This window comes from Limanda limanda, chromosome 22 (assembly GCF_963576545.1).
Source record: "Limanda limanda chromosome 22, fLimLim1.1, whole genome shotgun sequence".
NCBI lineage: Eukaryota > Metazoa > Chordata > Actinopteri > Pleuronectiformes > Pleuronectidae > Limanda > Limanda limanda.
Window position 1 is genome coordinate 2,238,690 of NC_083657.1, and position 14,366 is coordinate 2,253,055.

The window sequence follows — 14,366 nt, forward strand, 5'->3', positions numbered from 1 at the left end:
AGTGTGAGCTACCGTTAAACTTTGCAAGCTAATGCTAACCTGTTCTTCAGTGTTTCTCTTTAAGATGTTCAAACTATTGTAGCTGTTGAGCTAACAGCTAGCCAGCCGAGAACAATTATCGACAGATTGTCCCGAAAACACGACTAACGAGCTACAATAGCTTCCTCCAATTTCCCTCCGATGTTTGGACAGTTGTTGGTCAATTGCACAAATTTGTGAGTCAAAGTAAACAAACATTGAATATGAACAATTCCTTCCCCTTGTGAGTCAATCTACAAAATTTGACTCTTTAGCTAGGCGAGAATTTTCGTGCTTATTTTGATTAAATTTCTACTGTTGCCATGCTAGCCTCATTAGCCCGTTAGCACCTTGCTGATCTGTGTGTACCTGTCGGTCTTGTCGTCATCAGATCGCCGAGCGGATTCAAACATCGAGGGGTTTCTAAAATCAGAGCTTTTCCATTAGGTCACGTTTTCACAGAACCACGTAATGTGCCAATGATTGTTGACGGCAGCACTGAGCGAGTCACATGTTACTGAATCCAGTGGAGGTCACTTTAAATTGCACTGAATCAAAGTGAGTCTCTTCTAGTGCGACTGGTTCTGCGCTTCAGGCACAAACCTCGCTCCATTGTTACCGGGGAAATTCGGGAGGGGATTAAATTTGACTCGTGTACGAAGTCGTGGTCATTCTTCAGCCAAAGCTTTCACCGCCATGAGTCTGACTGTCGGTGTATTTGCATTTCATGTGTTCACGTGTACGCTAACGCATTTCTATGTATGTTTTCCATTGAGGGCTATTTCTGAGGGTCACATGTTGAGCCTGCGAGTCTGACATGAAATGTGCTCGTTTCCTTTTTTTGTAAAATCTAATTTTGTTGCAAAATGCACACACGCGAAAATTTTGCACTGAAGTGACTATCCTGCCGAAGTAGAGCTGTCGCCGGATCTCCCGGCTCGGAGGCGTCGAGAGATTTGTAAAAAGATAGTTTTGGGTTTTACAATAACAAGTTTGTGTAATCTACCAGCCACATTGGCGAGTAACTCAACGTTATTTTCCTGCCATTTTAACGATGAACTTGAAACTGTTTGTACTCCCGTCCCCAGCGTCTACGTCCCGATCCATCCGTGATAGTCCGGTCGTCTCTCGCTTCCGTCTCCGCTCTGTCTCGTTGCTCGCTCTAGAATTCTTTCTTTCAGTGTTTTGAGGTTTGTGTAGATATGTAAACGAAGAAAACCACAAAAAAAAAATGTAGTACTAATAACCAGTTTCTGTCTCGATCGTCGGCTCTCACGCGTCACCGTGGCTGTTGGATAGGTATTGCTCTTGTGGCGGTCTTGTGTTAGCTTAGCCTCTCGTTAGCTTAGCCTCTCGTCCTAGTGTAGAAGACGTCCCGCTGCGGGTGCCCCCCCCCCCCCGCGTCCCTGCCGCTGTCTCGTGACTCTAGCTCTTATCTCGTGGTGTCTCTGTCTTCTCGGTGTAGATGAAACCTGTCGGAGGCTCGTTGGGTTCGATGCTTCGCTCGCCTCCAGCTTCAAGTCTCTCGTTCTTCTCGCTTTCAGCTTCACTCCGGTGTCCGTTAGGATCCTCGTCTTTCTTTTCTCTTTTCGCGTCTTCGCCTCCTGGTCGAGACGTCAACAAACTGTTACTGATTGGACCGTTGAATCCCACGTGGAGATTGGCTCTAGAAGCTTATGGTCCAGCCATGTTTGGAAATGAGCTAAATGCTAACAGATAGCAGGTAGCAACTGAACCAGCTGCTGTGTGGACTCTCTTCACCAGTTGCCACAATTTCCCAACTAAATTGTTAAAATAACTTTGATAGAACAAAATCTATAGAGTCTAAAGCCTCAAACCCTCCAGGGTCCAGAATGAAAAGACTCTTTCTTTAATGGCCGCCTCCTCTTTCCGTCTTTCTGTCTCTTATCCGATGTGATAAATTGTCGCATCAGGAAGCGAAGCCGCTTTGATGCAAAATCAAATCATGTCATTGAGGATCTGATCATTTCTGATGTTGAATAAATATCCTGCTCAGAAAACAGAGGAACAGGAACGTCAGGATTTTAGTTTCAACAAACTCTTTTCTCACGAGCTAAATCTACATGTTCGGTTTCCCCCCCACCACCCGGCCAGTTTCTTTCCTGTTTTTGTAAACCTTTAGATCTCTCTGCATGGATCCAGTCCTGTTGTTGCGTTGAGGTTTGATTTCTCTTCGTGTCCCTCGTGGTTTCAAAGTTGTCGAATTCTTTGCGATAGACGAAGAAGAAGAGGAGGAAGAGGAGGAGGAGGAAGAGGAGGAGGAAGAGGAGGAGGAAGAGGAGGAGGAGGAGGAGGAGGAGACCACTGTGGTTGTTTTTGTTTTATCTCCGTTACTGGCTCACGTCCCAAGCAACCCATGTAACTGCCAGTAATTAAAACAGCTTTATCACTTCGGTAATGGTCGTATCCAGGGGCGGGCGGGGGGGGGGCGGGGGGGGTTCTGGCCGAGCATGCAGGCTCCTCCCTCAAAGCTCCCTCTCTCTCTCTTCGTCTGGGAAGTCCCCGGTACGACTGCCGTTCTCTGGGATTGCCCAACGGATGCCCAACGGCTCGGGGCGGGTTCGAATCCGATGTCTGAACTTTAAACCCCGCCCCCTCTGCATCGCTGTAGCATGAATCCAGACGGAGGAGGAGCCGCTGATTAACCTTGATGTCATTTTAACACGTTCTGTTCTCTGCTAAGGCCAAAGGTCGTGGGGGGGGGCGGACTCCTCTCTCTCTCTCTCTTTCTGGGGTCGGTGGGAGCATGGTTGTGTTGTTGTGGATGTTTGTTGTCCTCTTTTTTCCCCCCCCAATACAAGCATGATGTTGACAGTGGTGGTGATACTGATGGTGATAAACCCCGCCCCCCCCCCCTCTCTAGTCCCTGTTACTCACACGCCCCCCCCACCCCCACCCCTACAGAGCCAAATGGATCAGACTTTCTGGACCAGTCCTTTTCCGTCCACCACAGGGTTCTCCCTTCTCTCCCAGCAGGAGTCACTCGTCCTCTGGGTGTCTCTGCACGCTTGTGGCGCCACCTGTGGGTCACTGGTGGGATAGAGAAGCATTTGAACAGATATATAAATTGTCCTGGTTCCCGTCGGTGTCAAAGATCTCGTGCACGTTCAGTTTTTCTACATCTGTGTTTTTTGGTAAGAAACCTCGGATGCTGCCTCACTCTTCTGTACATAGACACACACACACACACACACACACGCAGCTTGAATACACACACTTATAACCCGCATTATTTTTCATTTACTCTTTATTTTCCTGAACAGATATTTTCGTGTTCATACAGCAGTATATATTGGTATGATTACTACTCGGTGGGGGGGGGGTGAAACAGGAAGCAGATCTCGAGGGGCAGCAAATCAGGATCAGCCATTAATTCTCAAAGATGCCAAATGTTTTAGTTTTTGAGCAGAGTTCCAACTTTTAATCGGTTCCTCTCTCTTCTGTCTCCGCCCCCTCCCCCCCCCTGTCTCTTTGTACATTTTTTTCTATTTATTTAAAGCAGAATTATAGATTGTATCAAGCATGGAAAGGCTAACAAATGTTACAGTGGACAAAAATCACAGGCTTTTATTTTACAGCAGTATATTTGTTTATTCAAAGGATTTGTTTTTCTCTTTTTTGGAAGAAATAAAGTCATTTTCCATTCCTATGTCTGTTTCTGAGTTTTTCTTGATCTACTGAACCTCAAAATTCACTTTTCACTCGCTGACATTTCAAAGTCTTGACTGTTTTTATTATCAACCAGTTCATCTTCTGGTTTTTGTTGCAGCTCCACAGGACTCGAGTGTGTTTTCTTAATTCCTCATTTCTAGTGAAATCTCAACATATCTTATCTACACATCTTATATTCTACATTTTAGAATCTGCTTCCAATAAATGTTTTTCTCCTTAATGCACTGATCATTATGTGTTTTAATGTTTTCTAATGCACCTTTTACATGTGTTGTCCCATCAAACACCAAAGTAAACCAACAACATGTGAAATGCACTGTAGTTATTGTTTGTCTTTAATTTGACCCACATCCTTTTAAACCACTGGTAAATACTGTCAGAGGAAAACAATCATTTATCTTTTAGAGCCTAGATTGTGTTTTGTTGTGTGTTTTTGTGTACACATCTTCTATTGTGTTACTGCAGAACAGCTGAGGGATGTAGATGCCGGTTCCTTCCTCCTGACTCCGATGATGAAACTGTTTGTTCCTCTTTTTCCTTTTTGACTAAGTGTTTCTTCGTAAGAGATGAAACTCTCGGAGTCTGAGAAACGGCAGCGTTTGGTTTTCACTGAATCATTTATATTTCTACCTCCTGCTGTCGTCGCTCTGCTCAGACGATGGATTTCAGACCAAAAGACCAAAAAACTACTTTTTACGAATCCAGTCTTTCTCCTGAAATATAAATGCATACGTTAAATTACAGAATTTAACAAATATACATTTTTCTCCTGTCTATCCTTTTGAAAAATATGTAATAGAACCTTGATATTTTACAATTGAAACAAACGAGTATTGTCATTTAAATAAATCGTTTTATTTCAAACATGTCAATTAAATATGAATTATACAAACGAGTGTAAAGATATATACAAGATGAAGGATTTACAAACACTTTTTACAAACTCTTCTGTTCTTGTACTAAACAGATTTGGTTTCATTCTGTCTAAAAGGGGTTTAGATTTGACTTAAGTCTATTTCACAACATAAATATAAGAAGTTAAAGTACGTGTTGTAGAAAACGGTAATAACTTCTATGAAAACAAGAGATTTAGAAATGTAGGTTTGTGATTCCTGAACGAAAAGAACATTGAAATTTACAATTTGGACCCAAAATATGAGTAAATTTTAAAATATTAGCCTATTGCACAATCTGTTGCACAATCTCAGAGTCGACCTGTGATTGGTCGATCCAGTGAAAGAGACAGATCCATTGTGGCGGCTGCTGGTTCCCAGTTGGCCTGATGTGACAACCGACACTCACCAGCAGGAATGTCTCTTCCCCCCCCCCCACCTCAGATAAGTTTTGACAGCTGTAAATAGACAGGTGGGTGTGGGGGGGGGGGGGGGGGGGGTTGAAGAGGGAGGTGACCTGCTATTTTTATCTTTTCATTCAGTCAGGCCCAAACCAGAGACACAGTCGTTCTGCTCCTTCCAGAAAAAGCTCCACAGAAACTTCTGGAGCCGCGGCCTCAGAGTTCAGAGAGGATTTAAACCACCGGTGACTGTGGAGTGAAGAAGAAGAAGAAGAGAAAGAAGAAGAAGAAGAACATGACGCTGCTCTGCTATAACAAAGGCTGTGGAAACAAATATGAGGCCGACCAGAACAAGGCCGGTGAGATCCTGCTGCTCTTTCTGCTTCTGGACGTTTCAAAGACTTTCTCTGCTTCGATGTTCTGGATTTGATCCTCGGAGGAAGTCGGTTGAGGAAAGAAATCTTTAATTCAGTCGTTACTGTGACTTTCTGTTTTTGTAGTTCTCAGATTTGGTTTCATTCTGTCTTAGAGGAGTTTAGATTTTACTTGAGTCTATTTCACAGAACAGGAATGTAACAGTACCTGCTGTAGAAAACAGTAATAGCTTCTATGAAAACAAGAGATTTAGAAATGTAGGTTTGTGATTCCTGAACCAAAAGAACAGTGATAATCTTGTTGTATTTTAAAATTAGGGCCCAAAATATGAACACATTTGAAAATATTAGACTGTTGCACAATTAAAAGCTTGTTTCAATCACAAATTTGAATTAACAACTCCTCATATTTGTGTTTTTTGGGCTTTGTTTGCAAATTGAATAGAATAGCAAAGTTCAAAATGGTAAAATTCACAGTAAAACATCGAGACAAATATTGCAAATGATTAGAGATGAATCTGGATAAACCAGCCCCTCAGTCCCTGGTTGAACCACGTGTCCGGGGACGACTCTGATCCTGGATCTGTTTTCCTTTTACGGAACAAACTGAGATCTGCTGTGACCTCTGACGACAGCTGAGCCCGTTCGTCTAAATCCAGACTCAGCGATTCTCTCTCCTCCAAACAGATTCCTGCCTCTTCCACCCGGGGGTCCCCATCTTCCACGACGCTCTCAAGGTAAAACAAACAAATAAACAAACAAACAAACAAACAAACAAACATGTAGACAACACCTTATGTTTCCCTGCTGGTTCCAACCAGGTGTGTGTGTGTGTGTGTGTGTGTGTGTGTGTGTGTGTGTGTGTGTCTGTGTGTGTGTTTCCCTGCAGGGTTGGTCCTGCTGCAGGAAGAGAACCACCGACTTCTCAGAGTTTCTCTCCATCAAGGTAACAAACAGCTCGGGTCAAACAGGAAGTTCATGCTCCTGTAGATTTGTTTTTTACAGTGTTGACCTGAAGCAGAGAGAGAGAGAGGACACTGTAAAAAATACATCTCAGGGAAAAACTGAACATTGTGAAGATGAGCTGAAATAAAAAATACCTTCTCTTTTGAGGATGAGCAACAGAACTAATTAGATGTTGTTGAATATGAATATTGATGGATGTATGTTTAATTATTAAAAGCAGATAAATCATGTAGTTAAAGCCTCATTAACCGGATTCTTCTTGGTTCTTTCAGACATTCATATTTAACAGTTTTCTGTGAAGTTACTAATAAATGCTTATTAAATCAAAGAAGTGTTTGTAACAGTAAACAAGTCGATTCTAGGATCAATAACTGCAAATCAATATATTGTCTCTCTTCTCTCGCTCTCTCTTTCTCTCTCTCTCTCTCTCTCCCTCTGTCTCTCTCTGTCTCTCTCTCTTTCTCTTCTCTCTCTCTCCCTCCTCTGCCTGTCTCCTCTGTTTCTCTCTCTCTCTCTCTCTCTCTCTCTCTCTCTCTCTCTCTCTCTCTCTCTCTCTCTCTCTCTCTCTCTCTCTCTCAGGGTTGCACCCGTGGGCGTCACAGTGATGTGAAGCCCTCGGACCCCCTCCTCCCGGAGGTCACATCAGATAAAGGGGAAATCAAACAGGCCAACGACCGGGAGATAATCTACAAGGGACCCAAATCTGCAGAGACGCTGCAGAGAGAGAGACCCAGGTGTGTGTGTGTGTCTGTGTGTGTGTAGTTTATATATAAATATATTTTATATAACCAGAAGTTAGACTTTCTGCTCACGTCACCTTGAGACTCCCTGATGCAGCCGCTCGGTGCTCAGAGGTCGGGACGGGGTCACATCCCTGGCATCAAACCTTCAGTCGATAACATCACAAATCAGTGTGTGTGTCTGAGTTTGTGTACTTCCTTCTGTGTTAACACGTGTGTATGTGTGTGTGTGTGTCTGCACAGTTCCGAGGAGCCGAAGACCAAATTGCCGCAGAAAGTGTCGGCGTCTCTGGCTCAGGTTCTGGAGAAGCTGAAGATCAGTGACCGAGCCGAGATGGAGCAGAAAGGTCAGAGTTCGTCTGTGTGTCAGTCAGAAGTGTTCATGCTGTTTGTGTGTTTTTGTTTATGTTTATGTTTATGTTTTCTTCTCTTTCTCATCTTCATTTGACTGTTTCTCCTGCGACAGAGAGTCAGACTGTGATGCAGGGAACTCGCTGCAAGAACTCAGCGTGCAAAACAGTGAGTGTCCGGATCTGGTATTATTATATCATTCAGAAAAGTCCTGTTTACTTTGTGTCTCTCACACACACACACACACACAGACACACACACACACACAGGTTCCTCCACCTCAGTCCTTTAACGCTTAGCAACAGTGCTATCTAGTGGAGGAGGCTGGTAACTGAACATGACTGTGCTGGATCCATGAGGTTTAAAAAAACAACTAATTACACAATATTTACTTAAATTATAAGTTTAAGAGATTTTTATCCAGGCTGCTTGTACTTTATACAAATTCACACCAATATTTGCATGGAAATATCTTTGTATCTTCATCGCTGTGAAAGTAAAATGACATAAATACGTTGCAGATTAAAATATGAGTGTTTGTGTGTTCAGGTCTTTAACGGTCCAGAGACGGACCTGGAGGTGTGCACCCACCACCCGGGGGGGCCGGTCTTCCACGAGGGGTGAGACACCAGAACACATCTTCACTTTTACAGTATATAATGTCTTTAAACCATCATTAGATGGTTTCTACAAGAGAGGAATGTAAACACAATGAAAACACAAATCATTTAAGCTGGATTATGAATAAAAGATCCAACAATTAAAGAACTTGCACGTGTTCTTCTAAATACTTGTTATTATTTGTGTGTAGGTACAAGTACTGGAGCTGCTGCTGCATCAGGACGATAGACTTCAACGCCTTCCTGGACCAGAAGGGCTGCACCTCAGGGAAACATCGATGGATCCCAAAGCAGGTAACGTCCCCCCCCCCCGGCAGCTGGGACACGAGGGACGTTTGAGAGGAATAAAGAAAGGAATTAGAAACATCCTGCACCTTTAATATAGAAACGTTTGATAAAAAGTAAAAGACACTGAAGGGATGAAATCGTTGTGGCCAGTGGAGAATGAATGTTAACTCTCATACATCAAGATTAAGTATTTCTTATTTCATTTAGACTCTGAAAGAAGTTTATTTACTATTGTTCTGTGTCTACAAAATAAAACTTTATAAATAAATGTGTTGAAGTAATTTCGAATCAGTTCTAGAACCTGTTTTTATCTTGTGTTTGGACTCATTCAGTTTGTGTGTCTGTGTGTTGACAGGACAAGAAGAAGGTTGCGTGTCGACACGATTGGCACCAAACTGGAAATAATGTTGTTGTAACAATTTACGCCAAGAACGCAAACCCCGAGTTCACCTGCATCGAGGCGAACGGGACCGTGGTGAGTGGGAATCTGAAACATCGACTTAAACTGAAGCTAGTTAGCTTATTTAGCTTGAAGCTTTTAATGAATAAATAGACCAAAAGATCAATATTGAAAGGTGCTGAAGCTCAAACTTTCCGTCTTTCACCCGCAGCTCTCGTGTCAAATCCAGTTTGAGAGCAACAAGCTTTTCAAGAGAGACTTCCACCTGTGGGGGGTGAGTATTAATCAAACCAGTGTTCAGACTGGTCTCTCTTTTCCCACAGAGTTCCACGGTTATAGAACATCCCATCTCACTGTATCTGAATGATCTATTTGAACGTCTCTCTCCAGGTGATGGACGTCACACAGAGCTCCGTCAACATGGTCCCGACCAAGGTGGAGGTTTTCCTGCGTAAGGCCGACCAGGTGTCCTGGGGCAAACTGGAGGATCCCAACCACAAACCTGAGCCGGAGCCCGAGGAGAACTCCACCGAGAACCAGCAGCCGGACTGGGACATCGCCGACGACGACATCAGCGACTCGGACGAGGAATGGGCCTACGACACGCCGGAGAACAAACAGCTGGAGAAGGACAAGGAGGAGCGCAAGAAGAAGGTGGAGGAGGTGCAGAGGAAGGAGGTGGAGGAGGAGATGAAGAGGGCGAGGGAGGAGAGGAGGAAGGAGGAGGAGGAAGAGGAGAGGAGGAAGGAGGAGGAGGAAGGATACGAGGACATACCCGATCTGGAGTGACTCCGGAAATCCAGATGTGGATCAGATGTTTATCTCGAGTAATATTGAATTTCAACGTGAAGTTCCAAGATCCAAATGAAATGTAATTTAATCTTGATGTCGTTGACACCGTGAGGTCATCTATAACGTGAATATAACCAGAAATCATGTAATGCAAATTCTATAAGAGAAATAAAGACTTTTTTTAACAGGTTCTTTGTCAAATTGTCTCATTTTGACACAAACATGCAAACTGGGAGATGATTTGAGTCTCTGCTGGTTTCTCATTGGCTGCTGGTTCTTGGTTGCTCTGTATGTGTATATAACATTTCTTAGCTATACAATTATATTTTGTCTTTTCACAGCAATATACACCTATGTAAAAAATCATAGGTTAGCATATCGTCCGAAATATGATAAAAAGTCATAGGTTAGCATGTCGTTCTGAATATGATAAAGAAGTCATAGGTTAGTAAGTTGTTCTAAATATGATAAAAAAATCATAGGTTAGTATGTCGTTCTGAATATGATAAAAAAGTCATTCTGATGTCGTTCTAAAAATGATAAAAAAGTCATAGGTTAGTCTATGTTCTGAATATAATAAAAAAGTCATAGGTTAGCATGTCGTTCTGAATATGATAAAAAAAGTCATAGGTTAGCATGTCGTTCTAAATATGATAAAAAAAGTCATAGGTTAGTATGTCGTTCTAAATATGATAAAAGTCATAGGTTAGTATGTCGTTCTAAATATGATAAAAAAGTCATAGGTTAGCATGTCGTTCTAAATATGATAAAAAGTCATAGGTTAGTATGTCGTCTCTAATATGATAAAAAAGTCATAGGTTAGCATGTCGTTCTAAATATGATAAAAAAGTCATTCGTTAGCATGTCGTTCTAAAAATGATAAAAAAAGTCATAGGTTAGTATGTCGTCTCTAATATGATAAAAAAGTCATAGGTTAGCATGTCGTTCTAAAAATGATAAAAGTCATAGGTTAGTATGTCGTTCTGAATATGATAAAAAAAGTCATAGGTTAGTATGTCGTTCTGAATATGATAAAAAAGTCATTCGTTAGCATGTCGTTCTAAAAATGATAAAAAAGTCATATGTTAGTATGTCGTTCTAAAAATGATAAAAAAGTCATAGGTTAGCATGTTGTTCTGAATATGATAAAAAAAGTCATAGGTTAGCATGTTGTTCTAAATATGATAAAAAAGTCATAGGTTAGTATGTCGTTCTAAATATGATAAAAAAGTCATAGGTTAGTATGTCGTTCTGAATATGATAAAAAAGTCATAGGTTAGTATGTCGTTCTAAATATGATAAAAAAGTCATTGGTTAGTATGTCGTTCTGAATATGATAAAAAAATCATAGGTTAGTATGTTATCTCTAATATGATAAAAAAGTCATAGGTTAGTATGTCGTTCTGAATATGATAAAAAAGTCATAGGTTAGCATGTCGTTCTGAATATGATAAAAAAGTCATAGGTTAGCATGTCGTTCTAGAAATGATTAAAAAGTCATAGGTTAGTATGTCGTTCTGAATTTAATAAAAAAGTCATAGGTTAGTATGTCGTTCTAGAAATGATTAAAAAGTCATAGGTTAGTATGTCGTTCTAAATATGATAAAAAAGTCATAGGTTAGTATGTCGTTCTAAAAATTATAAAAAAGTCATAGGTTAGTATGTCGTTCTGAATATGATAAAAAAGTCATAGGTTAGTATGTCGTTCTAAAAATTATAAAAAAGTCATAGGTTAGCATGTCGTTCCGAAATATGATAAAAAAAGTCATAGGTTAGTATGTCGTTCTGAATTTAATAAAAAAGTCATAGGTTAGTATGTCGTTCTACAAATTATAAAAAAGTCATAGGTTAGCATGTCGTTTTGAATATGATAAAAAAGTCATTGGTTAGTATGTCGTTCTGAATATGATTAAAAAGTCATAGGTTAGCATGTCGTTCTAAAAATGATAAAAAAGTCATAGGTTAGCATGTTGTTCTAAATATGAGAAAAAAGTCATATGTTAGTTTGTCGTTCTGAATATGATAAAAAAGTCATAGGTTAGTATGTTGTTCTAAAAATGATAAAAAAGTCATATGTTAGTTTGTCGTTCTGAATATGATAAAAAAGTCATATGTTAGTATGTCGTTCTAAAAATGATAAAAAAGTCATAGGTTAGCATGTTGTTCTGAATATGATAAAAAAAGTCATAGGTTAGCATGTTGTTCTAAATATGATAAAAAAGTCATAGGTTAGTATGTTATCTCTAATATGATAAAAAAGTCATAGGTTAGTATGTCGTTCTGAATATGATAAAAAGTCATAGGTTAGCATGTCGTTCTAAATATGATAAAAAAGTCATTTGTTAGTATGTCGTTCTGAATATGATAAAAAAGTCATAGGTTAGCATGTCGTTCTGAATATGATAAAAAAGTCATAGGTTAGCATGTCGTTCTAGAAATGATTAAAAAGTCATAGGTTAGTATGTCGTTCTGAATTTAATAAAAAAGTCATAGGTTAGCATGTCGTTCTAGAAATGATTAAAAAGTCATAGGTTAGTATGTCGTTCTAAATATGATAAAAAAGTCATAGGTTAGTATGTCGTTCTAAAAATTATAAAAAAGTCATAGGTTAGTATGTCGTTCTGAATATGATAAAAAAGTCATAGGTTAGCATGTCGTTCCGAAATATGATAAAAAAAGTCATAGGTTAGTATGTCGTTCTGAATTTAATAAAAAAGTCATAGGTTAGTATGTCGTTCTAAAAATTATAAAAAAGTCATAGGTTAGTATGTCGCTCTGAATATGATAAAAAGTCATAGGTTAGCATGTCGTTCTGAATTTAATAAAAAAGTCATAGGTTAGTATGTCGTTCTACAAATTATAAAAAAGTCATAGGTTAGCATGTCGTTTTGAATATGATAAAAAAGTCATTGGTTAGTATGTCGTTCTGAATATGATAAAAAAGTCATAGGTTAGCATGTCGTTCTGAATATGATAAAAAAGTCATAGGTTAGCATGTCGTTCTGAATTTAATAAAAAAGTCATAGGTTAGTATGTCGTTCTACAAATTATAAAAAAGTCATAGGTTAGCATGTCGTTCTGAATTTAATAAAAAAGTCATAGGTTGGATCAGGGGGCGTGGTCACTAATATGGTTTATGGTCACATGTCTTTTGAGCTCTGGACCAAAAAGTTATTAAATAAAGTCGATTATATTCAGATGCTTTAAAAAGATAAACAACTATGAAATGATTTGGTTAAAATATCATTTAGCACTTTGCTTTTATTCTGTATACGCTTCCGGTCCATTTTCAATTTCAATTTAATAAAAAAGTCATAGGTTAGTATGTCGTTCTAAAAATGATAAAAAAAAGTCATAGGTTAGTATGTCGTTCTGAATATGATAAAAAAGTCATAGGTTAGTATGTCGTTATCAATATGATAAAAAAGTCATAGGTTAGCATGTCGTTCTGAATATGATAAAAAAGTCATAGGTTAGCATGTGGTTCTAAATATGATAAAAAAAGTCATAGGTTAGCATGTTGTTCTAAATATGATAAGTCATAGGTTAGTATGTGGTTCTGAATATGATAAAAAAGTCATAGGTTAGCATGTCGTTCTAAAAATTATAAAAAAGTCATAGGTCAGCATGTCGTTCTAAAAATTATAAAAAAGTCATTGGTTAGTATGTTGTTCTAAATATGATAAAAAAGTCATAGGTTAGTATGTCGTTCTGAATATGATAAAAAAGTCATAGGTTAGTATGTCGTTCTAAATATGATAAAAAAAAGTCATAGGTTAGTATGTCGTTCTAAATATGATAAAAAAGTCATTGGTTAGTATGACTTTTTATCATATTCAGAACGACATACTAACCTATGACTTTTTATAATTTTTGGACGACATGCTAACCTATGACTTTAACCTTTAAACACATTGTGTACACGAGGTTGTATTTGTCGTACACTTACTCTTCACGTCTCTCGACCTGGAAGATGAAAAATGAAAAGCAAACGCCACCAGTCGATTGTTCACTTCACATCAATTATTCATTTAATCTCCAAAGGGTTGCACTGACTTTGTCTTTGTTACACACTGCACACAGTTACACAATAAAACACCTCGCAACGTACAGGGTCGTGCAACATCGAGTCGGCTCCCAGCACTGCACACAGCCTCGTGATAGGCTGCTCGGATCAGGGGGCGTGGTCTAATATGGTTTATGGTCACATGTCTTTTGAGCTCTGGACCAAAAAGTTATTAAATAAAGTCGATTATATTCAGATGCTTTAAAAAGAGAAACAACTATGAAATGATTTCGGTTAAAATATCATTTAGCACTTTGCTTTTTATCCTGTATTCGCTTCCGGTCCATTTTCTAACAATAAAAATATTAATAAATCCAAAGCAATTAAACAAAAGCTGTACATGACATCACATTTTTGGCGTAATCGTCTCTTATGACACTGAAGAACTCGTTAAATTTGAGCGACATCTGAAGGCAGTGCTGTGGCAGCGGGATGACAATCATACTGGTGTCACATGGGGGGGGGGGGGGGGCTGTGGGAGCAAATGTACAACCACTGCTGTAAGAAACATTTATCATTCTTTTTACACTTGGTTAGATATAATACATTTCATCAACACACGTTTGACATAAATAAAAGATTCTTAATAAATCAATAAAAAAAACTCTCGTACCCACTCGACATCTGAAACACACACGTACAGTAAAATGTCTTTTTTCCCCCCCGTAAAGTTTGCTTCTTTGTAAAGTGCAAGGCAAGATACAGTAAACTTTGAAATGTACGACATACGTCTTTTGCATCTGAAGCTCACACACACACACACA

General features: G+C 39.4%; 2 protein-coding genes across 3 annotated transcripts in view; both read left to right on the forward strand.

The window, feature by feature from the left end:
- The window catches only part of si:ch211-200p22.4 (phosphatidylinositol-binding clathrin assembly protein), a 72,755-nt gene extending 70,725 nt beyond the window's left edge, over nt 1-2,030 (forward strand). For both annotated transcript variants that reach the window (XM_061066317.1, XM_061066318.1), the window contains exon 19: nt 1-2,030. This exon is cut by the window's left edge and continues 1,084 nt beyond it. The gene's annotated coding sequence lies outside the window, so the exon portion shown is untranslated.
- A 3,270-nt stretch (nt 2,031-5,300) lies between these two features.
- zgc:92429 (uncharacterized protein LOC445063 homolog) lies at nt 5,301-9,533 on the forward strand. The gene is made up of 11 exons (XM_061066490.1): nt 5,301-5,364; nt 6,067-6,116; nt 6,269-6,325; nt 6,925-7,079; nt 7,329-7,432; nt 7,552-7,604; nt 7,986-8,056; nt 8,248-8,350; nt 8,700-8,819; nt 8,956-9,018; nt 9,135-9,533. Exons 1-11 carry the CDS (start codon nt 5,301-5,303, stop codon nt 9,531-9,533), a joined length of 1,239 nt encoding a protein of 412 aa, XP_060922473.1.
- The last annotated feature ends 4,833 nt before the right edge of the window (nt 9,534-14,366 follow it).